The sequence below is a fragment of the Nilaparvata lugens genome, chromosome 4 (genome assembly GCF_014356525.2).
Source record: "Nilaparvata lugens isolate BPH chromosome 4, ASM1435652v1, whole genome shotgun sequence".
Lineage (NCBI taxonomy): Eukaryota > Metazoa > Arthropoda > Insecta > Hemiptera > Delphacidae > Nilaparvata > Nilaparvata lugens.
In genome coordinates, this window is record NC_052507.1 from 11,128,627 (window position 1) to 11,156,220 (window position 27,594).

Consider the following 27,594-nt stretch of genomic DNA (forward strand, 5'->3'; position numbering starts at 1 on the left):
AAAGATCGATGATGACGTTACATCACTAAAACTAGAATCATGTCTTATTTTACAGAGTTGAACAATTATTATAAAATGGATATAGTATAATAAGGATATATAGCATTATATGGATATTTTGAAATAGCAGTTAGACATTCATTTTAGGACACTACATTATTTGTTCTGATGTGTACTAAAATGTTGCCGTTTAAATAATTAGAAAGGAGAAAATTGTAGTAAAATTAATTATGAATGTAAAATAGCGTCCGTTTCTGTCTAAACACTCCTTTGAGAAGTTATTGGTGACGGAGTGCCGTGCATGAGATAACCTTGCCTTATCTGCGATGGAGGAATCATTGGTGGATAAATAATGGGGATTTCTGTTCGTAATTCCTGTTTTTTTCTTTAGCAATGGATGAGAACCTGAAGAACGGCTTCATATTCCATAATACCTATAATGCAATTACTCTGCTATTTCAATATTAATCATTTATCTCGATTAAGGATAATATGACGATAGGTGTGATAGGGAGCCTGATCAAATTTGAAATACTACAGTACTCTTTGCGACTTTCGATGCGTCATCTTGATTGAACTACCTAGCTTTTTTACCAAAAAAGTTTTCATAATACAGTACTTGTTTAGTTCATGAGTTGCTGGATATTAGTTATCTATTGGGGCACACAGGATCAAGAAGCAATTCAAACCCCAATTTCCAAAGTGTGGTGAAATATTTATTTTTCAAAATGTTTTACAACTTCAAAATCATACACAAATTGAAGAAAAAACGATCTTGATGCTGAAACACCAATATTTCCAGTGGGGTATTTGTAATATTTCTCAAAATGTTTCCATAAAAATGCTGCATAGCGTCAATGACAGAAAGATCAAATCCAAACATTCACAGAGTGGGAAAGGTTCTTTTTCTCAAATTGGTTTCAATGAAAATCCGTTGACTTTTTAAATAGGGTATATAAAGAGCTCAAAGTCACTAGTGGACTGGAGACAAATGATCAAGTATCCACTTTTGATGGTAGCCGACCCTGGTGTAGACGAATGTAGAGTGGTGAGGCGGCAGAGATTCCTCCGCCTTGAAGGAACGAATCCCCAACAGATAATAGCGCGGAGAATCTGAGTACTCGATCAGTTTCTTGATCATGAACGGACCTCCGATGTCCTCGTCAGTGTAGACTTCATCTTCATTGCCTCCCACGCCAAAAAACGAGTAGTAAACCTCTTTGCTCCGCATCGAATCCGGCAGATGATTTCTGTGGAAAATTTTGTTTTCTTCCTCCGTGAAAATCTCCGCTGGTGCTTGCATCAGTCTGTTGTGGCGGCGGCTTTCTGTTCATAACATGAAAAATATATAATAGAAAGAAAAATAGAAATCTCAGTAACCTTGTACCCTCGGCTGATGTCCGAAACATGTTGTGATCAAATAATTCAAAAAGGGTACTGAGATTTTTATTTTTATTTCTATTTTTATTGCAAGCAGCCCTATACAGGAAAGAGATAAAATATATAATAGATGATACACTAGATGACTATATATTAATGGCTTATGTATAATGGATGAATTCATTATCCAGTATTGTTTTGTTTTTCAAAGTCGTTATAACTCATTTCTCAATTCTAATACTGATACCTTATTAGTATAGGTACAGTGAGAATATTATTCCCATAAGCTCCAATGGGACTATTCATCCGCGCTCGGCCGAGCTGAAAGGAAATAGTCCCATTGGAACTCATGTGAATCAAGCTGGATTTCTACATATATCAGTATCAGTGAACGTGTTAGTATGATGTCATGGTAATATTATTCACGTAAGTTCAAATGTCTTGAATTTCTTTATCTATTACGAACTGAAAATGGGAATGAATTGAAATGAAAATGAACTTTTTTCTGCCTTTGAATAGTTGATAGTAATTATCAACATTTGATTAAATGTTGATAATAATACAACATTTCAATACAATCATGGTTTCAGAATTATAAGCAGCCATTCTCCATATACATTTATTCTAAATATACATTTCATAATAGAGAGGTAAGAGTTTCTCAATAAAATAAATAACTATACATTATTACCTGCAGCCATTGCGGTACAATGATAAGAAATTGTTTGTGAAAGCTCTTGAGTTAATAAAACATTATTATTATTATTATTATTATTATTATTATTATTATTATTATTATTATTATATTATTATTATTATTATTATTATTATTATTATTTATAAGAAAATACAGCTACAGAGAACGAAAGTTAATGTCAAAATTTGAGTTAATTTAGCAGAAAATTGAAAGTCGAATAATCAGGTTAATTACTGGTAGTCAGGTTAATAACACAACAATATTCAGAAGCATAAATCAGTTCAAAATACAATCCAGAAGCCTATATAACTGCTAGCCTATATATATATTATGTTTCATCAAGTTTTAACACTGAAATGACGACTCGCATACTTAAATAATTGTGAAAAATATGAACTACTTACTATTCAATGTCAACAGTGGAGAATGATTCCCATGCGATTTGATAGCATGCTTCAGTCGCTGAGTAAATGCTTCATATTTTTGTTGAACAAAAATATCTATCGCATGTGATTAAAAATCATGTTCCAGACAGTGAGTGAATCTATTATATATAAAAGCGAAATGGCACTGATTCATTCACTCACTCACTCACTCATTCATTCCTAATCAACAGAGTTAAAAATCAACTTTTTACAATCATTATAATCTGCAAGATTATTTTTTCCTGCTAATATAATCTGCAAGATCATTTCAGAGTTAAAACTTGACAATATGCTTCGTTATAAATATTGAATGATTTTCCTGCAATAAACTATATAGTTCAAAGTAGAGGATCTATATTACTACTATGGATGACGAAGAAAGTATACGCTGTTAGATTTCTCACAACATAGGACCAGAGAAAACAGAAATAGAATTCAGTTATGTTATCTTTACCCAGTGTCAGTTCTGATTGTTACTTCAAACTAATCCATAATGTAGTTCTGTTAGTTCAAGATACGAGGTGCAGCCTCTGATTTTACACCTACATTTTTCAAGGTTTAAGTAGCACCATAGAGTCCCGACTGAAAGCTGCCCACAAAAGAGCAAAATTTTTCTAACGGATATTGATGATTTGAGTACTTTTCGGCATCAAGTGGTGAGGACAGAAAATAAAACCAAATCACAACTGAACTAGGTTCAAACTAATGACTGATAATCGCTCACCTTCGTTTTTGTGGCCCCATCCAGTCACCCTAACTCCGCGTTCACCCCAAAATTTCTGCGAATAGAGCAGTTCGTCATGCAGCATGCAAATCGGTAGTACGTAATCTGTTTGGAATAAAGAATGAAGAAAAGTGCTATCTCCAATAATATTATGAATTCAGTGTCAGAGATGAAAATCACCGTGTTATAGAAATCTTGCAATGGGCGAACCAGATCATGGTGATTGAATCTGGATCTCGAATTATCCATTCAATCGTATATCAACAGATTTATCAATGTTCAGTTAAGTTAAATTTTCGTCATATTTATAACACTACAGAATTAAGCAAAGCTTAGTAGTATATAACACGTCAAAATATTTTGGAGATTGAAGTATCTACTTATTACTATTTCATATAGAAATAAATACATAGAAATACATAGCCTACTGCACACTGCACTCATCTTTAATAACTGTCAAATGAAAAATACCTTTTTTGAAGCTATCCTATTTGAAGTATGCGTTTTGCATTGAAAATCTCACTGTGAAGGCGTAATTCCAACTCTTATCTCCCGGACTATAATTTTAATGATTATACACCAAATATATCACAATTTGCTGATACATACAGTTTATAAGTGATTAAAACCTTGATTCATTGTGGTTGGGTTTATTGAGAGTTGGAATTAAAAAGCAAGGAACATTTCCTATCATGTATTGTTTTATTTGTGAATTCTTTGTTTGTTCCCGGTTTCATAAGGTGTTGGTAGCCTATGGGATTCTCATATTCCTTAGGACTACGTGTGCAATCAGTCATAGATTACATTATTTACTCCCAGCAGGTAACCCGTGCTCCGCAAGGGTACATTTTATAACTTTACAAACTGAAAACTTGACGTTATGAAATCTTAAAGAATTGAGAATAGGCCTATAACCATCCTCTGTTAATTAAGAATCTATATGCAAAATTTCAAGTTAATCAATCCAGTAGTTCAGACGCGATGATGCGTCAAACAGAATTTTCCCATCCCGTACGTGTATAAGCCAGTTCTTTCCTTTATCATATTATAGATTACTTATTACAGAATACGTTACACAATAAATAATTTTATACTCGTGTGAAAGAGTGAAACTCACCATTGAAAACTATGTCTTTCGCAGTAACAATCAGTGCAATATTATTTGCTTTATCAGCTGCTCCAAAATCGTCCATAGTTAACGCAGATCTGGCGAGGTAAATATTTTCAGGGCATTCTCCATTTTTACAACTCCATGGTGCAGTAGGATCAAGAAATCCGGCACCCACAACAGCACTATTTTGTAACAAATACGTGAATGTAAACTATAGAATAAATATTCTATTATGTATTACAGTACTACTATTATTTATATATGTATCACTTCTCGTACTCTGCACCAAGCTATGGTGAGATTTATGTTTTTGAAACAGTGGAAACAAAGGACGACATTGTTGCCACTTTCTATTTCTCATGGCCTTCTATAGTGGATAGCTGTGATCCAAAATATATTGGTAAAACTGATCTTCTGTTGTTAATAGTTGATTTCTAATAGTTGTTGTTAATAGTTTGTGGTACTTTTCTGTAAGTTGTAAGTAATTCTGAATGATTGAAAAAATAAATTGAATTTTATTAATGTAGTCTGATTTCAAAATTACCATTCCAAGTATAATTCGAAGTAGTTCCAAGTGATTCTGAACTTACCCTGTTGGTCATTTATCAACGTAATTTGGAGAGAATTCAAAATCACCATTTCGAAACTTATTTTAAGCAATTTCAAATGACTTTGAAGTCACACTTTCGAATATGATTGAATTGAATGAATTTTGAAGTGATTTGAACGATTTAAGATTCAAGATTCAAGATTCGTTTTATTAACCATCAGGCTACAATTATAGCATTAGGCAAGTCATAATACATACTTTTAAAAAGTAGTCTACACACAATTGAACAGAAAATCGATACAAATTGAACAGATAAAGCATATCTACATTACATAAAATACATTCAATTCAGGTATTCAGGTATTCCTCAAGTGAGTAAAAGGCATTATTTTTCAGATAACTATATACAATTTTCTTAAATTTGTTTGGAGGCAGATTCCTGGTTATTTGAGGCAGTTTATTATACAATATGCACTGTTGGAAAGTATGGCTTCTCATAGTTTTAGTGAGTCTTATTTGTGGTGCTACAATGTTCCTACTGTTCCTGGTATTATATGCATGGCAATCTTCATGAATGGAAAATTTTTCTGAGTTTTTCTTGACGTGAATTAAATTTGAATAAATGAAGAGAGATGGGAGGGTTAGTATACCCAAATTAGGGAAATGTGGCCTGCATGAATCTCGCTGTGTTAGTCCTAGGATAGCTCTAAGAGCCTTTTTCTGCCATAAGAACACTGTTTTAGCATGAACGGAATTACCCCATAGACGCACACCATAACTCAAATGTGAGTGGAAAAGCCCAAAATAGGTCAATATGAGTGTATCCAAATTCACGCAGCCTCTCAGTTTTCTCAATAAATAGACTATACGAGATAATTTTTTTGAAAGGTGCTCAATATGTGTGTCCCAGTTCAGCTTATAGTCCATATAAAGTCCAAGAAGTTTGACCGGTTTAATCAGGCCATTACTCAACTTGTCTTTGAGGGAGAAAAACAATATCTCAGTTTTATCCTCATTCAATTTCAGTCCATTGGCCACATACCACGTCCTGGCCGTAGACAGAGCATTGTCAAGTTTATTCTGTACTCTTTCTATCACTGGGTCTGTAGCAACAATAGTCGTGTCATCAGCATATAATACACTTAAATATGGAACATTATAGCTGAAGTCGTTTACAAAGACAAGAAACAGAAAAGGCCCCAAAACTGAGCCCTGTGGTACCCCCGCAGCTACATTCATAATTTCGGAAGAGGAGTTACCGATCACAACCATTTGTTTTCTGTTTTGGAGATATGACTTCAGCAATTGTAGCTCAGTTTTGCAAATCCCATAAAAAGCCAATTTATTTAGGAGAAAGTCATGAGAGATAGTGTCAAAAGCTCTACTCAAATCTACTAGACAGGTCCCGACTACATGTTTCTTTTCAAAACTTTCTAGTATTACATCAACTATCTTTTCCACTGCCATAACAGTAGAGTGCTTGTGTCTGAATCCATATTGATGTTGGTAGAGTAGACCATTTGATGTGAAGTATTCATAGAGCTGTTCAAAAAGACATGCTTCAATGATTTTGCTAAAAATAGGCACAATAGCTATGGGACGATAATTCTCTGGGCAGCTCTTATCACCTCTTTTGTAAATGGGTGTGATTTTTGATAGTTTAAGACATTCAGGAAAAGTACTGCTCCTCATGATAAAATTTATCAGGTATGTCAGAGGTAGAACTAAGGCTAGTAAGAGTTTTTTCACTGCATAATTGCTGAGACCATAGACATCTTCACTATGAGAATTACTAAGTCCTGTAACAATTTCAGTAACTGTTTGAACACTGACCTCTCTCCATTTGAAGGCCCTGTCAATTTTATGGTGCTCATTGAATGGAAAGTTTTCGAGCAAGTCAGCATGCGAAGTGCCAGAGTCTAAATCTAAATTGGCATCAGTGGCATCAACAAAGCACTGGTTTAGTATATCAGGGGAAATCGGGATATCTGCGCTGACCTTTCTTTGGCCAGTCTCAGCCCTAATAACTCGCCAGGCTGCCTTACATCTGTTTGATGACTCAATGATTGCCTTGTCATTTGCACAAATTTTTGCTTGTCTGATTGCTAAATTATATTTCGTTTTGAATTTGCTGAATCTGATTTTATCTTCTATATTCGAGGTAAGTTTCCATCTGTCATAGAGACACAACAACCACGTTTTCATGACAGCAAGTTTAGGAGTGAACCAGCCATTTTTCTTAGGCCTTGCTGATTCATTATTCCGATTCCGTACTTTCACTACAGGACAATTCATATTGAACGAGGACTCAATGACATCCAGGAAAAAATTGAAGGCCGTGTTTATGTCATCCAATAAATACAGAGGTGACCAGTCGTAATACATCAGATAGATGTTCAAATTATCAAGCCTATTGGTGGAGAGGAGGCGTTTATTGAAAAAACTAGGTCCAGAGCTATCATAATTTTCTTCAGTTTTCTTGTATGTAATAACTGCCCAAACGGCTGCATGGTCTGAGATTATTCCTTCTTCAGTTAGAAACGTGAAAACAAACTCCTTTTCAATGTTAGTGAAAATATTGTCCAAACATGAGAGATTTCTTGTTGGTTTGGCATGTACTGGATATAGGTCAAAGGATCTCATCATATTTAAAAAATGCTGAGTTTCATTTGACATATTCAGAATATTTAGATTAAAATCGCCCGCTACTAACAGATTACTGTACTTGTATTTCCCTAACTCAATCAATAGCGTTTCCATTTTATCTATAGAATCATGGACATTGGAGTTGGGTGTGCGATATAACGTCATGACAATCAGATTAAAATCTCTCAAAATTATTGCTGAGGCCTCAGATATAAAATTTCTGCAGTGACTTGATATGTCAATTTCCTCATATTTGAGATTCTCTCTGACAAATACAGCCGACCCTCCATGTGAGGACATTTAGAACTCACCCACTCAATTCCTCAGGATTCTTTCCTAGAGCTGCATAATTGGCGAGACAGCTTGAAGCTGTTAGAACGTATCGTCTGGCGATAATTGTACCCATACATCTCGTGAAATCTTCACCATTAAGTGGATCAAAAGTCTTCGGCTCTATTGACAATAGTAAAAGAATACGTGAGTCGAAGAATGTCAAGTCGATTGAGCTTGAAGATCTTACAAAACAGTCAATAGTTTACTTGAATATTGGCAATCTAAGATGCTCGGATCATCTAACAATAGTTGAGAATTGATAGAATAAGACGTTGGTGTTGTCAATACCACTATATTTATATTACCATTGTTGTCTAGTATATAAACTAGTATCATAGAGAAACAATAGCGTAAGTAGATGTCCCATGGTATAGGACGTTTATGTTGCAACTTTTACTGTTATCTCAAGCCGATTACTGTCGATTATTGTCGATTTTTACTGTTTTGTTGGGGTGAGAGTGTATGAACGGCACAATATGAGAGACTACGTGCGACACACAGCTTCACGGGAAAGAACTACGTGCACTATCGGCTTGAGATAACCGTAAAAGTTGCGAGTTGCAACATAAACGTCCTATACCATGGTATATCTACTTACGCTATTGTTTCTCTATGATAGTATATACCACCATATTTCACCACTATCTATAATATAGATATCTATTATCATTGTTTTGGCCGGGAAAGAGACTGAGTGCCGGTTAAATTTCAACCGTGATTGATTCTACGAGAACCAATCAGAGCTGTCTTATATAAACATTTATCAGCAATCAGCTGTCTTATGAAAAAGGTCTTCTCTGAATGTTTTTGGTGAAATTAATCACGGTCAAAATTTAACCGGCTGTTGTGCACCAGGCCTGAGAGTTTAAGAACAGCACAGTGTAGGGACTATCAGCGCCACATAGCTTCCGAAAAGAACTACTTAAACACGGTTTGAGTTGACAATGAAATTTGGTACATAAAGTCCTTATACCATGAAATATCTTCTTATGCTATATTTACTCTATGGTTACAAGTAAGCTGGTATAAGTAATGTTATGTTAAGATTATTTCTATTTTCCAGTAATTTTTTATTTTGTTCTATTCCAATAAAAAAGTTGTGCTTCTAGAATATTTAGCTTGTTTTTGGTCCTCAAAAATTATTTCTCCAATACCCTTTGTGAATATTCCCAATTTTAGTGATAAGAATGTGAAATATTTCTCCTATGTTTGGTTTTGAAGCATCTGAATTCAAAAATCTACTTTGTGAAAATAATGAAGGTCTTAAAATTTAAAGTGAACAACTACAAGACTTGACCTATTTCGGACTATGTGTAACCTTATCTAAATTTGGGTGAGGTATAGCACAGGGTTACCTCATTTGTTCTCTCCCTATCATTTTGATGATATACTTATAGTATAAAACAATAAAGAATTTTGTTTGGCTCACATTCCAATACATGCTTTATGTATTACTGTTTTATTTATTCAAAATTTTACCAACTTCTACTTCTAGCAGAAGAAGAATTTTGTTTGGTTTACATTTCAACACATGCTTTATGTATTACTGTTTTATTTATTCACAATTTTACAATTTTAACTCTTATAACTCACCCGGATCTTGTATAGAAACCCACACCAACCAAGGAAATTCTCCTTTTTCAACAAGTTGTAGTTTGTCGGGATAGGGCGTGTAGGAAGGGTCTGGCTGTATAGCAGGTTGAGTTCCACATCTCTCATCATTCACCAGAAACCCATTCAAGGCACTCGTAGGATTGTCATCTTGTCCTGTTAAAAATAGTTAGATTGCGATTTCGAATATCTTTACAGTCTCTTTGGACAAATACAAGAATTAATGTGATGAATTAACTGGATTTAATAGTCTTCTAATATTTATTTAAGTTGATTAATTTAATCAATCAAATGAATTAAATTAACAATTCTACAATTCATAAAGTAACTGGCTAATATCGCCAAATAGATAATAACTAAGATAAGATAGCATCAGCTTGTTCTGGCTAAATGGTACAAGAACCTAAAAAGGATTTGAAGGAAGTTTATTGCTCATAAATAGATTATTATATAAAATATTTGAAGATTGAGGTTATGTACATGTATTCACGGATCGGTGACCTAGAGATCGATCAAACCGAAGAACGTAGAATCTGACCAAAACCCCTTGGCAGAGCTTTATTGCAATCAGATGGTGTGCAATGTGAAAAAACACCTGTCCACGTGGCTAATTATTAGGTAGCATGGAATTAATATTAATGTATAGAATATTAACTAGCATGCAAAGAGCATAAATAAAAAACCAAATAAAAATAATTTAATGTATTCAGGAAATAAGAGTTACCAGGCGCATGAATACCGAATAAAATTTGCATGCACCAATAGTAAAACGGCAGTTAATAGGCGGCAACTGTAGGCCAGTTCAAAAATATTTCTATATATTTATATAAATGTACTAGATTTTGTGTTAAAATTTGTGTAATCTATGTTATCGATATGGCTCGAATGCAAAGAAATTATTAATCATATAATCTAAGCAATATTTTGGCATTTTTTGTAAGATCTATTTGAACCTAATGGCGGAGGACTAAGATATTTAAATTTTATGCTAATTTGAAAGTCGGAAAGAGGATCTGTAAAACTTGAGAAGGAAGAACCAGCACTCGCCAGCCAAATGCCACCATAAGAGGACCCCAAATATTTTAGAGCGAAGTACCTTACTAATGATTTTGTAAAAGTTAAAGTTAAAGTAAATTATTAATTTCTTAAAAGACTTCGTGATGCTATTGTGAAGCAGAAGTCATTTTCATTTTTAATTAAATTTATAACCCCTTGGAGGAGACGATTCCGGCTACCATATTCCCGGACCACATGGAGTTGGATCGACATCGGCGGCTTACAAGAAGATTTTCGACACGTGAGTGATTAAATTTGAATTAGTGATGGGCGCCCTAGTGCTTCGAATTAATCTGATGATCAAAGCTAGCTCGCCGAAAGGGTTATTATAAATTGAGAAATTAATAAGAGTAATACTTGCGCAAGTAAAATTAGTATTAAAGGTATTAATTGAAAGAAAAATATAGATCAATATTTTAGAAATTTCTATTAATCAAAGAAGTACGAAATCTAGGCTATTAAAACATATGCATACAATATTTAATTTTTTGCAATACAATTTGCGATAATTTATTATAGTTCTAATTCACTAGATGAATGGCTCTACCTATTCCGTCAGGTGCCGAATCTTGCACCCTGAGATAAAAATATATATTCGATACAAATAAATCTACTAAATACTAGAGATTTTAATATATATATATATTTGGATTATTAGTGGCTAATTTATCAAGCTGATCTTAGAGCACACATTTTTTGATTGAATTATCCAAGTCGACAAGTATTAGCAAGCGCATATCGCAGCTACATGCAAGAGAATGCATATGATTTTAAGATAAAGGCACATGGTAATGATTCGTGCCATAAATCTAGAATATAAAGTTAGCCTGTGATATTTTTATTGATTTCAATTATTGTTCTATTTTTATATTATATTTTTTATCGCTCTATATATATTTTTTGCCTCGATTGATTTTGCATTATTTGTGTAATATATGTATGAAACTTTCATGGTGTGCAATTTATTTTTTATTCCTCAACACTATAGTATAAGTATCATTTATATATATATTTATTATTTATTGAATTACAAGAGTTATAGGAGAAGCCCATATCTAGGCTTATCAAGATTTTTTAAGACTGAATACTATTAGAAAACCACGACCTAATTGTATTAAATCTCATGCTTTACCGACTGATGCCAAGCAGGAGGCTAATCGTTATTTAAATATAAAGAATAACGTGACACAAAGACATGTCGTACCAACGTGGGACTGATGATGAGAGCCAAGCTCATTAAATAATTATTTGAAATTAAGTCAATAACCATATTGAAAATTATAGATAACTTATACGAGTTGTGAGGAAAACTGGCGAAGGGAAATTTGTATTACTTTTTGGGGAAACAAGAGCTTTAAATAGAGAGAAATTATATGTTTTAAAGAAAATTTTATATTATTAGTACTGTGAAAAATTACATGTTTATAAAGAGAGATTATATTTTATAAGCCTAAACTGCTATTACTTTCTAGTCAAAAATATATTAGGTGTTTAAGCCGGTTGGAAAATAAGTCGCAGCCTGTAAACTAGCCAAGAGTAAATCAACAAAACATTGGGGGCGCTAGAGCATTGTAAAAAACTTAAGTATAAATACCTTGTTGTAAGAGTATCCAAACACTTTACACATCACTGTTCACTGTAAGTCCCGGTTTGTGTCTCTTTTTTAAGCATTCTCGCTTATCATTTTTGTCACTGTTTAATTAGCATTTATCATATTTGACATAATGAATCACACTCCCGCAAACTCTGAAGTTTCATATATGTACGGCGGTTGCACAGATCCCACTTTGTCGACTCCAAGCACATCGAACCCCACCACGGTAGATGCCAATACGCCACGAGAAAGGGAACCAGGAAGCGTCGGGTCGATAGTCTTCGATCCACCAGGTCTGCAACCTCTATCATCCACTCGAATCGACGCCGCTGACACACCATTGAATCAACGGATAGTAGAGATCAACTTTGAAGGGGGCGAGGAGCAGCCTGCCGAACCCGCATCTCCAGAGGCCGAGTCACATCTGAGCAAACAAAGTCTATTTTCAGTCACAGAGCTAGATCCTTTTCAAAAAGTAATGATGGAACAAACTAGCAGTATGTTCAATATTATGCTACAAAACACAATGGACAAATGATGCAGGAGATTAAAAAAGAGAATGTGGAAATGAAAGAGGCAAATAAGCAAACAATGGAACAGGGCATGAAAGAGACAGCGGGCGCTATAAAATCAGTAGAACGACGGTTGGATACTATTGAGGCTAAAGTAGAGAATCATAGGGAAGAATTAAAAGCAATGATAAATCTACAGAAAGAAAGTCAGGATAAAGTTACGGCAGGATTATCGGAAAGGTTGGATACGGTTACATGTGAACTCAATGAAAGGATAGATAACCTAAATACACAAATCACTACACCTATTCAGGATATAACCAATAACATTAAGGCCGATTGCCACCAAGAAATCCACAAACAAATTACCGTTGCCAATCAAACATTAACAACTACAGTTGACAAAAATATTAACAGTATTAAAGAAATACAAAATAAACAGATTAATATGTCCACAAAAATGAACCAACTGCAAGGTAGCATCAATCAAAATACTGAAACCTGTAAAGCTTTAAACGGAACTCTACTAATTCAAAAATCCACTCTGACTCAATTAAATCAAGAAGTAAACGCAAATAAAATTACACATAATAGTCAATGGCAGATAACACAGGAAAAAATAACAGCATTAGAAAATCATATTCAACAACAACCTCAAGGGATTCAAACAGACAACCTCAACGTACATAGTATATTACAAGGACTAGGAAAATTTGATAATACTGATCGCCATTTGCAACCTCAACCATTCATTGATCAGATAAAATTAGTACAAACTCTTGCACCTACCTCTTGGAATTTTTGGCGTCTTCGTTTGACTAATTTATTGATTGGCGAACCCCTGATGTTCTTTCGGAGTAGAGCCCATGAATTTACATCATTGGATGAGTTTGTAGCTGTCTTCCTGGAACAGTATTGGAGCAGAAGTAAACAGTTGGACGTGCTAGCGGACATCATATCATGCGAGTTCAACCCTAACTTAGACGGTGCATGTACCACTTTCGTCACTGCCCTACAGTTTAAAAATTCTCAATTGAGCGAGCCCATTAATGAATCGGCATTAGCAAGTATTATTTTAAAGAAGCTACCGTATCAAGTTAGAATGGCACTCGCCACACAACCCATTACTGATTGCAAGCAGCTGATTAATCATTTATATGGCATACAGTCTGCAATGGCAATATCAAACCACCGCTCAGACCAGAGATACGCACCAAATCAACATAATTCAAAATTTAATCAGCATAACAGCCAAAATTATGAACCGGTATCATATGATCGCCACCGATCTGCTCCTCAGTTTGAACGCCGCTATGAGCACAGGCAAAATGGTAACTGGAATAATGAAAAATTTCAAAATCGCACAACCAACCACTATGCCCAGCAGAGCAATCGTAAGAATCACTATGATGGCCGTGATCGATTAAACTCACATAATAATCACACACAAAACAATTACAACCGAAATTATAAACTGCCACCTCAACAAGTAAGTACAAATTATACATTAGCACATGCAATAGGATTGAATCAACAAAAAACCCGGAACCCAGCACCCAACGACCCGCCACCAGATATACAGAAAACTACAGCTAATAAACCAGGACTATATGATACCCCCGATATAACAAGCACAAGCCCAAATGAAACAAACCAAGAAAAGCAGGATATTTCAACGTCATACACCACATTCAGAAATGATTTACCGAAAATATTATTAGAAGAACAAAAGCCAATTCCAGATAAACCACCACCAAAAACCAGCCGCAAGCATCAATCCCTACTAAGCATCCTGTTCCCTACCGAAGATCCCTCACCGCCGGAGAACACCAACAGCCACCAGGATCATGCTATAATTAAGGAGTTGGTAGATACAGAAAAAATTGAAAATGTAACAGATCCGCGCACCGAACCCACAACCGCTTATCAAGGGACACCACCTAAGCAAACTAAGGACCCCATGGAAGAACGAGAGGACGGCATACGGGAGAAGAAGAAGATGCACCGCAAGGCCCGGAGGCGGAAGAAACGGAGGAACCGCGCGCGCCGACGGAGGCCGCATGCACGCTTCAAGAGGCAAAGGAGGACACCGGACCGACACCGAGGAGGACAGGAGCGGACCGACGGCGTGCATCCGCGGCACATACGCTTCAAGAGAGCCAATCAGCGATGTGACCGGAAAAACGGATCAAATAAATGGGATAAAACCGAAACATGCATGGATGATAGTGATAACGTGGACTACGTATTGAGTGTGATAAAGGATAAACGGTGGCTAATAAGATTGGAAGAATTAAAAAATAATACTAAGAAAGTGAAAGTACCTGGATATTATGCTATTGAAAAGATGATAAATGTTTTGTTATGGTGTTTAATGTTTGTAATAATGGCTGTGATATTAATAAAAGAGTGTGTTGTAGATATGATGGAAAATATTATATTGTGGTTATTAAAAGAATCTATTATTGATAATTGGGAAGCTAATATTATAAAAATGTTTATTGTCTTGAGCCTACTAATTTATAATGAACCGAAATCAAGAGTATTAAATGAAAATGAAAGGAATGATGAGTTAAGAGTGCAGGATGAATCGGAAAAGAACAGATTAAAAGAAATTATTATTAAAGGAACAAGGAGTTATTTGAAAGAATACACGAGATACAAGGGCTTTAAATTTATGATGAAAAAATATCAATAGGACAGCCTCACAAATCAACAGCAGATAACCTAGCCAGCCTACAACAGCTACAAGCAGAAAACCAAAAGATACGGGAAAGCCACGAAATTTCTACAAACCACATCACAGAATTTGAAATAAATATGATAAGAAATCGATGAAAACATTATTATCAAACCGATTACTAACCTTCCTTAATAAATTTAATATTGGTATAGGACCTCGTGGCAACAATCCAATGTTTAATTTCCTTCCAACCGTTAGAAGCCTGCAATAAGAAAAAGAACAATTTTTAAATATGTAATTAAATTATATACATCTGATAAAAAAGGACACAAGCGGGGATAATAAAATTAAAATTTGTTAATTACCTTTTTAAGAGAAAAAATTGAGCAGTTAGGTTAATAGTTATGAAACTCGACAGCAAATTCTGTAGAACCAGTGACCAGCTGGCCAAAGCCACCCAAATCAAATGAATGTAATGTCTGTTGAACATATGTTTATAAAAAGAAATACTGTACCCAAAAAGTTATTTATTATTATTATTTATTATATTTATTAATGTCGGTATATTTATTTATATGTTTTATATTTATTACTTTTAATTATGCCACGTTTGTTACCTGAAAAGAGTTAAAGTGAATACAAGCTACCAAAAAACCAAAAAGCCATTAGCAAAAGAAAAGTATTGTACCTGATGTATAGAAAATTATTTATATTAAGACCTAAGAAATACTATAAGACATAAGCCCAGAAGTTTGTGAATCGAAATTATTGTCTAAAAGGAATCATTTGTGAGAATTATGAAATGTGTGTAGTTAGGTTGGTGGCCCTGCAAGCGGCGAATTTAAAAATTACTATGTTTTAAGTGGCGTCAGGAGGAGTACGTTTAGAAGTTTATATTTATGATATTTTATGTGTGTTGAGGAGGAGAATTTGTTATTGTATTTGATAAAGGTATAAAGGAGATGCAGCAAATATGTCTGCAAACTGTGATAGAAGTATGAGAGTATAATTTATAAATAAAATATAGTGTATATCGATGTATTGAAGGGTGGGTTTTCATTAAAAACATTGTGATTCTCAAATATTTTGAATTCAAACCCAGGGGCGCGTGTAACATATTAAATCTGGGTAGACTAAAAGCCCTAACAGAAACAGTAATAGGTCTGAAATAAAGTAACTGGCTAATATCGCCAAATAGATAATAACTAAGATAAGATAGCATCAGCTTGTTCTGGCTAAATGGTACAAGAACCTAAAAAGGATTTGAAGGAAGTTTATTGCTCATAAATAGATTATTATATAAAATATTTGAAGATTGAGGTTATGTACATGTATTCACGGATCGGTGACCTAGAGATCGATCAAACCGAAGAACGTAGAATCTGACCAAAACCCCTTGGCAGAGCTTTATTGCAATCAGATGGTGTGCAATGTGAAAAAACACCTGTCCACGTGGCTAATTATTAGGTAGCATGGAATTAATATTAATGTATAGAATATTAACTAGCATGCAAAGAGCATAAATAAAAAACCAAATAAAAATAATTTAATGTATTCAGGAAATAAGAGTTACCAGGCGCATGAATACCGAATAAAATTTGCATGCACCAATAGTAAAACGGCAGTTAATAGGCGGCAACTGTAGGCCAGTTCAAAAATATTTCTATATATTTATATAAATGTACTAGATTTTGTGTTAAAATTTGTGTAATCTATGTTATCGATATGGCTCGAATGCAAAGAAATTATTAATCATATAATCTAAGCAATATTTTGGCATTTTTTGTAAGATCTATTTGAACTTAATGGCGGAGGACTAAGATATTTAAATTTTATGCTAATTTGAAAGTCGGAAGGAGGATCTGTAAAACTTGAGAAGGAAGAACCAGCACTCGCCAGCCAAATGCCACCATAAGAGGACCCCAAATATTTTAGAGCGAAGTACCTTACTAATGATTTTGTAAAAGTTAAAGTTAAAGTAAATTATTAAATTTCTTAAAAGACTTCGTGATGCTATTGTGAAGCAGAAGTCATTTTCATTTTTAATTAAATTTATAACCCCTTGGAGGAGACGATTCCGGCTACCATATTCCCGGACCACATGGAGTTGGATCGACATCGGCGGCTTACAAGAAGATTTTCGACACGTGAGTGATTAAATTTGAATTAGTGATGGGCGCCCTAGTGCTTCGAATTAATCTGATGATCAAAGCTAGCTCGCCGAAAGGGTTATTATAAATTGAGAAATTAATAAGAGTAATACTTGCGCAAGTAAAAATTAGTATTAAAGGTATTTAATTGAAAGAAAAATATAGATCAATATTTTAGAAATTTCTATTTAATCAAAGAAGTACGAAATCTAGGCTATCAAACATATGCATACAATATTTAATTTTTTGCAATACAATTTGCGATAATTTATTATAGTTCTAATTCACTAGATGAATGGCTCTACCTATTCCGTCAGGTGCCGAATCTTGCACCCTGAGATAAAAAATGTATATTAGATACAAATAAATCTACTAAATACTAGAGATTTTAATATATAAATATATATTTGGATTATTAGTGGCTAATTTATCAAGCTGATCTTAGAGCACACATTTTTTGATTGAATTATCCAAGTCGACAAGTATTAGCAAGCGTATATCGCAGCTACATGCAAAAGAATGCATATGATTTTTAAGATAAAGGCACATGGTAATGATTCGTGCCATAAATCTAGAATATAAAGTTAGCCTGTGATATTTTTATTGATTTCAATTATTGTTCTATTTTTTATATTATATTTTTTATCGTTCTATATATATTTTTTGCCTCGATTTATTTTTGCATTATTGTGTAATATATGTATGAAACTTTCATGGTGTGCAATTTATTTTTTATTCCTCAACACTATAGTATAAGTATCATATTATATATATATTTATTATTTATTGAATTACAAGAGTATAGGAGAAGCCCATATCTAGGCTTATCAAGATTTTTTAAGACTGAATACTATTAGAAAACCACGACCTAATTGTATTAAATCTCATGCTTTACCGACTGATGCCAAGCAGGAGGCTAATCGTTATTTAAATATAAAGAATAACGTGACAATAGTTAGATAGTAGTTAGATAGTTAGTAGAGGATTAACATATCAAATGTCCTCACCCCTACCCCCTGTGCTAAAGAGGTGGGGGTGGTTTGAAAGTATCATTTTTCGCATATATCTCGGAAACTATGCATCTTATGAACATTATATCCTTTGCAAAATTGAAGCTTACAAAATTACCAACAAGTTTTGTCCTTTACATTTTTTCCATATCTCTCATAGTTTCTGAGATAATTGTGTTCCAAACTTTTCCCTCTATACCTTTATTTGAGCATTCGTTGCCTGGACTATTATAGTATAAAACAATAAAGAATAATAATAAAGAATTTTGTTTGGTTTACATTCCAACACATGCTTTAAGTATTACTGTATTATTTATTTATTCAAAATTCTACAATTTTAACTCTTATAACTCACCCGGATCTTGTATAGAAACCCACACCAACCAAGGAAATTCTCCTTTTTCAACAAGTTGTAGTTTGTCGGGATAGGGCGTGTAGGAAGGGTCTGGCTGTATAGCAGGTTGAGTTCCACACCTCTCATCATTCACCAGAAACCCATTTAAGGCACTCGTAGGATTGTCATCTTGTCCTGTTAAAAATAGTTAGATTGCGATTTCGAATATCTTTACAGTCTCTTTGGACAAATACAAGAATAATTGTGATGAATTAACTGGATTTAATAGTCTACTAATATTTATTTAAGTTGATTAATTTAATCAATCAACCGAATTAAATTAACTTTGATTCTGTTTAAGCGTTACGATTGTTAAATTTTGTTGCAATTCTTTAATATCTTGCAATTCATAAAACTTGTCAGAATACAGGTTTCCTTACTACTCCACATCATGGAACTTGCATAAAATTGAGTTGCACTTGTAAGGGCGTTTTTTGGCATTTATTAATTGTAGTAATATAAACGAATAGCTTCCAGTTAACAAAATACAGACCCTTGAGGTCCATATGGACGATTAATTAGAATGATTTTACACAATAAGCTTGTTTGTTGAATAGAGGAAATTTGAATTTGAATTATTTGATAGAATCCTCGTTCCTGAGGAATCTTGTTCTATAAAGCGTATTATAGTAATGATAACAATGTTTAAGTATCCACAATGAGTGGAAGAAAACCTCTCACCTTGTGTACCAGTAATGGACAGCACAGCAATGAAGCATAAAAGAGTCTTCATCTCTCACTGAAAGCAAGTAAAAAGATCAATTTTTCGGATCTTCTCATTTCTCATGTCTTCATATTCCTCGGATTGATAATGAATAATGAATTTATTGCCATATACGAGAAATATTTTTACAAATAAAAATGGTTTTTGGCGTGACAGGAAAAAGAAGCCTTGAGCTCCAGCCAGGAGTTCTAAGAAATACATTTTTTAAAGAAGCAGATAATGAACAGATATGATACAGAGTTTTTTCACTCTCATAATCCTCTAAATTACAAAATATTCAATCGCGAAATCATTTTAAAACTTTCTGAGTGTGAAGGTGATATTTTGATAGTTATCCATACTGAATAAGAATACTTGATGCTGTCAGACCACAGATTTATCAAAGTTGTGATACCGGTTTCGGTGTTACACCATTATCAATCTCCGGTAAGTTAAACTAGAAAGCAGCAGTTAAGTAGAAAGCAGCAGTATTTATTTATTTATTCAGTCATGTACGATCACTACACTTAAGTGAGAAGGCAATACAGGCTTATGCCCAAAACTGTCCCTTCAAAATTCATACTACAGTCCAAATCAAAATGTGGGTTAAGCAACTATCACTTATTGAACTAACAGTTCACACTTCAAAAAACAAACAAATCAATCTATACTAACGGCCGATAACTCCTATTGGAGGAAGCTGTGACCTACCATGAAATTATTAACCTTTCAATATTAGTTATTTGTTACAATATTCACTTATTCTATAGTGTTTCCATGTTCTTGCGTCATTTTTCTATTAATTTCGTTCATTTATTTCGTAAAATATAACAATTTGATTATATTTCATTGATGTGGCATCTGTTTTCTATCACGAAATTATGAGTAAATTAATACATTAATACTAAGGGTGATATTTATTTATTTATTTATTTATTTATTCTTACAAAAATCTAGGAGTGCAACAGGCATAACAGCCCAAACGCACTCATGAATACAGGAAAATACATTATTAAAAATTATTACAAAATAATAGATATATATAAATACTAGAAAAGTAATAAAAGAGAATGTTTAAAATGGTACATGTGAAAAACAGACAAGAAGAATAGTATAATAGCTACTTTGAGAAAGAAGAGAATAATGTTAAAGGTAAATGATAAAACTAATTTTGATTATTCAATAAGATCAATCATAACCACATAAAATAACAACATATAACCTACGTATTACATATGGTACTAAGAGAAGTGATGAAAGAACTAGAGAAAAAGGGATCAAAAGGGAAGTGGAAAAATATGAAAAGTTAGTTAGTGGAAAAAGGGTGACCATGGAGAGAACAATGAAAAGGCCATTGTGAACCAGAGTAAATTAAGAACAACAGGTCTATATTACTCTTCAACTGAAGAATGGTGACATTTTTCTCTTGAAGCTCCATTTAGACAAGGAGAAGAGATCCACCTGACCATCACAGCAGAGGAATGTACGAGGAATTCGATTCATTGGTGAGTAATAATGACCAACCGTGTTACATCTACAGATTGAGAACTCTTGCCGATTACGATTATTGAAGACAGGAACCTTAAAGTTCAGCCTTGCCAACAGATTAGGACTGCTCACGGAACCGTTCACAAGACCATAGAGGAATAAACAAGAAAGTACCTTCCGTCTGGATGCCAAAGTCTCAAAGCCGAACATGCTGCGCAACACACCAGTTGGAAACCCCAAAGGACAAGGACGATTCAGTTTTCTACAAAATAACAATCTCAAAAATTTATTCTGAACAATTTCAATCTCATGTATCAGACCCACCTGATGGGGATCCCAAATCACCGCGCAATATTCAAGCAAGCTCCGAACAAGGCTAGGAAAGAGAGCCATCAAGCCTTCAACATCTCTAAACCCAGCCGTAGATCTCATGATGAAACCCAGCATCCTATTAGCCCTACCAACCAAAGAATGGACATGGGGAGCAAAACTCAGAGAAGAATCAAACAATACACCCAGATCCTTGAAACTATCGACTCTAGAGAGATGAAAGCCGTTAATTCTGTAATTAAAAATAGGATAATTCAGCTTACGAGTGAAGACCATAAATTTACATTTGCCAACATTGAGATCGAGGCCGTTATCCGTGCACCACCCCGAGACAAAATCCAGGTCACTTTGCAGCAGAACAGAATCATTATGGCAATCAATCCTCCTGTAGATCTTCAAGTCATCAGCAAACATCAAACAATTGGATTGCAACAGGCAGCCAGGTAGGTCATTAATAAACATAAGAACAACAAAGGACCCAAATTACTACCCTGAGGCACACCAGAGGAACTGACATAAGTGCAAGATTTTAAATTCAAGACAGAAACATAATTAAGACGATCACTCAGGTAGTCAGAAAAGAAACTAACAAGCCGAGGCACCAAACCAAAACTAGATAATTTACAAACAAGCCGCTTATGACTGATTCTATCAAAAGCCTTGGAAAAGTCAGTGTATACTACATCCACTCTACCCCCAACATCAAGCGCCTCTGAAACATCAGCCGTGAACTCAAGCAAGTTAGTTGTGGTTGAGCGACCCCTCAGGAAACCATGCTGACTATCAGATAAAAAGGGACTAATATGGCAAATCACACAATCATAAAGCACTCTCTCAAATACCTTAGCAAAAGGTGACAATTGAGTTATTGGGCGGAAGTTGGATATGTCATTCCTTCTTCCAGACTTAAATATGGGAATAACCTTACCAATTTTCCATCTGGTGGGGAACACTGAAGACCTCAAGGACAGATCAAAGATGAACTTCATGGGAGGACCCAGTATTTCAGCACAACCCTTTACAATAAATGGAGGAACATTGTCAGGGCCACAGCCAGAACTAGGTCTCAGATTACCTATTGCTGCCAATATTGTACTCAGGTCAATAGAACCAATTGAAAGGGAAGGGGTATTAATTCCAGGATTGATGTTGCCATCGTCGATATCAGCCAAGTGTGTGTCATCAGAAAAAACTGAAGAAAAATATTGAGCGAAGCCATCCGGCAAATCATGCAAACCAAAAACCTGATCACCCAAATGCATACCTTCATGAGTAGAGCCATTAGCTCTCCTTGAGTTGACAAAACCCCAAAAGCTCTTGACATCACTTTTGATACCTGACTCCACCCTGGATATATAGTTACTATATTGCCGAGCAATCAACTGCTTGACCCGAGTTCTCAAGCTTTTAAATTGTTCCAAGTGGTATAAAGAGAAACTCTTCTTTTTAGCACACCTATCCTTCCTTTTCATTAATCCAATTATTTCAGCATTAAACCATGGTGGATATTTAGTGCCTCCGGGCCTGACCCTCCTCTTTGGCACACAATTATCAAAGCACTCATAGATGAAGTTGTAAAATATATCAACAGCTTCATCCACACTAGAAGAATTCTCAATACCTTAGCAAAAGGTGACAATTGAGTTATTGGGCGGAAGTTGGATATGTCATTCCTTCTTCCAGACTTAAATATGGGAATAACCTTACCAATTTTCCATCTGGTGGGGAACACTGAAGACCTCAAGGACAGATCAAAGATGAACTTCATGGGAGGACCCAGTATTTCAGCACAACCCTTTACAATAAATGGAGGAACATTGTCAGGGCCACAGCCAGAACTAGGTCTCAGATTACCTATTGCTGCCAATATTGTACTCAGGTCAATAGAACCAATTGAAAGGGAAGGGGTATTAATTCCAGGATTGATGTTGCCATCGTCGATATCAGCCAAGTGTGTGTCATCAGAAAAAACTGAAGAAAAATATTGAGCGAAGCCATCCGGCAAATCATGCAAACCAAAAACCTGATCACCCAAATGCATACTTCATGAGTAGAGCCATTAGCTCTCCTTGAGTTGACAAAACCCCAAAAGCTCTTGACATCACTTTTGATACCTGACTCCACCCTGGATATATAGTTACTATTGCCGAGCAATCAACTGCTTGACCCGAGTTCTCAAGCTTTTAAATTGTTCCAAGTGGTATAAAGAGAAACTCTTCTTTTAGCACACCTATCCTTCCTTTTCATTAATCCAATTATTTCAGCATTAAACCATGGTGGATATTTAGTGCCTCCGGGCCTGACCCTCCTCTTTGGCACACAATTATCAAAGCACTCATAGATGAAGTTGTAAAATATATCAACAGCTTCATCCACACTAGAAGAATTATAAATACGTTCCCAATGACAATCTCTCAACTGAGTATAAAGCATGAGATAGTCCGCCCTCCTGAAGTCATACAGTTCAATACAATTCGAACGGGAATTAGGAAATGTGGACAACATCTGAACTGTAATGACAAGCGATGGATGGTGAGCATCCTCTGGAACCAGGAAATAATCACAACGCTCGACATTAATGTCAATGCTGGAAAAGACCAAGTCCAAGATACGATTATTACAATTAAGAACTGTATTACAGAGAGCCAGCTCATAAAAGTTAACGAAAGAGGCCAATCTTCTGGCAGAAGGAGAGCCCAGCTCCAAACAATACCTATCATTGGTAATTTCAGGTAAGTTAAAATCCCCAAAAAGATCAACTTATCACCAATAGCTGCATAACAAGATTCCAGGTGACTCAAATAGGTATCGAAGTACTGAAAGCTGATGCCCACATGAGCTCTTAGGCTTGTGCGTGGGTAATGAGTGAGAGGGATGATGATGTGAGATGACGATTACGTTTTAGGTAGACAGGACCGACGGCTTATCGTCTCCTCCGAAATACGGAATCAATGTTAGTCATTTATTACAGTATTTATTTATTCTGTTGCCTTTCCATGTTCTTGTACAATTTTTTCTATCGATTTTATTATTTTTTTTTTCGTAAAATATAACAATTCGATTATCCTCTATTGGTGTGTAAGCTGTTTGAATCGCCATTCTGTAACGGTTGTCTTAGCCGCTGATGGGGGAGGGGCTTGTCTAGACAGAGTTTCACCTTGATAGGTCACGGCTTCCACCAATAGCAGTGCTAGCAGTATGATGTCAAAATACTCCCGCTCCTCACTTCAGTCTTAGTTTACCAGAGATTGATAATGCTGTTACAACCAAAACCGGTAACTCAAGTTTAATAATTCTGTGTTCTGACAATATTTAGTATTTAAATTTAGTACTTTTTAAAAACTTTTCACTCGGTAATCTCCAACTCTAACTTTTTTCAGGGCTTCACAAATACTATATTCGGCTGCTCAATGTTCAAGCTTTTAGTTCATTGGAGATTGATAATAATTTATAGTGTCACAAACGAGACTAGAATTTCGAATTGTTTCAATGAATGCTTGGTTTTGACAATATCAAGTCATATTCAATCATATGAATATCCACCACATTACCTTCACAATTACACAAAAAGTTGATTAGTATTGATTAAAAGTTGACGGCAATTTGGATCAAAGCAAGCGCTAGCCACCATTCAAGTCAATTCCCAGCTTCCACAAATTGTTATCAAATAATGAGAAATACCATATCAGAACAATCAAAATATTATAAAAACGTTTAATGAGAGGATAGGTGAATAGTCACATGCTCACATTTTTAAGCAAACATATAATGAGAGAATAGGTTAATAGTCACATGCTCACATTCCAGACGCAGCTTCTTTTAGAGAGTGATAGAAAATCAAGATTTTTCTATTTGATAGATTCAAAATATTGATGTTGTCGGATAATTTATGAAATTTTCCAATTATCCACAGGGGAAAAACAATTAACATGGAACGGAACAATTTGTTAGAACATTTCAAATAATGATTATTTCTTCTAGTTTGCTCAATGAACGATGTAAATGAGTGTAACTTGAATCGGAAAAAACAGACCTTGAAGATTTCTGATTATCAAATTTATTCATGATTTATGATGATTGGAAAAAGCTGTTGCGATTTGATGCAGAGAGTTTTTCGGATTTGGATTGATGTAAAATGGAGAAATGGAGTTGAAGTGTTGAATGGATCTGGTTACGCTGAAGATGAAGAATCATTTCATTTATTGGAATATTTCGAGTTACAATGACTGTGTAAAGCTCCGCACACACACATCGATTTTTGTTCGTACGGTATTTTGCCGTTTTCACTTTCCTTGCCCTATTACCATAGGTTATGATAGGTAATCTGCTTATATGCATAGAAGCATAGGTAATATGCTTCATAGCATAATCCTATTTCGGACTATTTGTAACCTTATCTAAATTTGGGAGAGGATTAGCACAAGGCTACCTTATTTTTACTTTCCTTGCCATATTACCATAGGTAAGGAAAGTATTGCTTTCCGCGAAAAAAATTAAGGTACCCCAATTTTCAAATTTCTATACGCTCCAAGGTCCCCTGAGTCAAAAAAATTGGTTTTTGGGTATTGGTCTGTATGTGTGTGTGTGTGTGTGGTGTGTGTGTGTGTGTGTGGTGTGTGTGTGTGTGTGGGTGTGGTGTGTGTGTGTGTGTGTGTGTGTGTGTGTGTGGTGTGTGGTGTGTGTGTGGTGTGTGTGTGTGTGTTGTGTGTGTGTGGTGTGTGTGTGTGTGTGTGTGTGTTGTGTGTGTGTGTGTGTGTGTGTGTGTGTGTGTGTGTTGTGTGTGTGGTGTGTGTGTGTGTGTGTGTGTGTGTGTGTGTGTGTGTGTGTGTGTTGTGTGTGTGTGTGTGTGTGGTGTGTGTGGTGTGTGTGTGTGTGTGTGTGTGTGTGTTGTGTGTGTGTGTGTGTGGTGTGTGTGTGTGTGTGAGTGTGTGAGTGTGTGTGAGTGTATGTGTGTATGTGTATATCTCATCTCCCAATCAACGGAATGACTTGAAATTTGGAACTTAAGGTCCTCACACCATAAGGATCCGACTCGAACAATTTCGATCGAATGCGATTCAAGATGGCGGATAAAATGACGAAAATGTTGTCAGAAACTGTTTTTTTTGCGATTTTCTCCAAAACGGCTCCAACGATTTTGATCATTTTTTTTACCTAAAATAGTCATTGAGAGGCTATATAAACTGCCACAAGTCCCATGTCTGTAAAAATTTCAGGAGCTCCGCCCCATCTATGCAAAGTTTGATTTTAGATTCTCAATCATCAGGCTTCAGATACAATTTAAACAACAGATTTCAAGTGGAAAAGATTCAGCATGAAAATCTCTACAGTTGATGTTCAGTAACATTTTCACCTAAAATTGAAAATAAGCTGGAAATTCGAGAAAATGTGATTGATTATTCAATCGCAAACTGTTAGCATCTGTTGATTCTTTCTAATAAATCATTCTTTATGAAGAGATAGCAGATATCGTGTGTATCCAGCGTTATTGTCCTGTCACCAGCTGGCTCAGATCTTTGAATAATAGACTTGAGATGCGCGTTTACACTAGCGTCAGGTGATCAATTTTCATAACGGCAAGGGAAGTTGTGTGAGTGCGCCACACCAGATTTTTATAAATTCTATTAGGTTGAAAAGATGATTTCAAGCAGATGATGTTTGTTATGTTAGGTCTACTCCAATAGAGTTCATAAGGACGGCAATTGGTTGAGTTCAAAGCCACTGATCAATTCCATCGGGGGTTTTTTTACGTTCAGTAAAAAACCTGATCACAGATTAGTGGTCACAGATGAACCACAGAATGGAAAGTCGGCTAGTATCTTGACGCCATAATCCGCCATCTTAAAAGAAAGTGTAGCATTGTAATACAGCAGTTGTTTTAATTTCTAACAAGATGATGCAGTCATGTGTCGTGGTCTTGGTGCACTCAAATCTTGGTTAGATTGATACCTTCCATTTTGTGTGTATTCTGTGGCTGAACGGTTGCTCATGAGTCATGACTGACAGATGTTTCCCCTGTTGATCATATTTTGTAAACAAAACTAGAACTTAACCTATTTCATTTTAATCAATAATTAAAATGGAAAACCATCAGGTGATTGGAGTAGTTTTAAATGCTTTGTAAAATATTTTAAATGTTATTGAATTTATGTAATCATGCATTTCTCTGCTCCCAAATACATTATAATGGAGTCCAT

At 35.0% G+C, this 27,594-nt stretch overlaps 1 protein-coding gene across 5 annotated transcripts; it reads right to left on the reverse strand.

The window, feature by feature from the left end:
* Positions 1 to 667: 667 nt before the first annotated feature.
* Positions 668 to 25,407, reverse strand: LOC111045795 (CLIP domain-containing serine protease 14D). 5 transcript variants are annotated; one of them, XM_039426652.1, is made up of 7 exons: positions 25,147 to 25,407; positions 19,558 to 19,615; positions 18,838 to 19,011; positions 7,845 to 7,986; positions 4,344 to 4,519; positions 3,227 to 3,331; positions 668 to 1,326 (listed from the first exon to the last, which is right to left on the reverse strand). In XM_039426652.1, exons 2-7 carry the CDS (start codon positions 19,607 to 19,609, stop codon positions 974 to 976), a joined length of 1,002 nt encoding a protein of 333 aa, XP_039282586.1. In that variant the 5' UTR covers positions 19,610 to 19,615; positions 25,147 to 25,407; the 3' UTR covers positions 668 to 973. The 5 variants fall into 5 exon arrangements, with proteins under 5 accessions (XP_039282586.1, XP_039282582.1, XP_039282583.1 ...); XM_039426648.1 differs by lacking the exon at positions 18,838 to 19,011 and adding an exon at positions 9,460 to 9,633 and having other exon boundaries at positions 25,147 to 25,400; XM_039426649.1 differs by lacking the exon at positions 18,838 to 19,011 and adding an exon at positions 9,460 to 9,633 and having other exon boundaries at positions 25,198 to 25,360.
* Between the last annotated feature and the right edge of the window lie 2,187 nt (positions 25,408 to 27,594).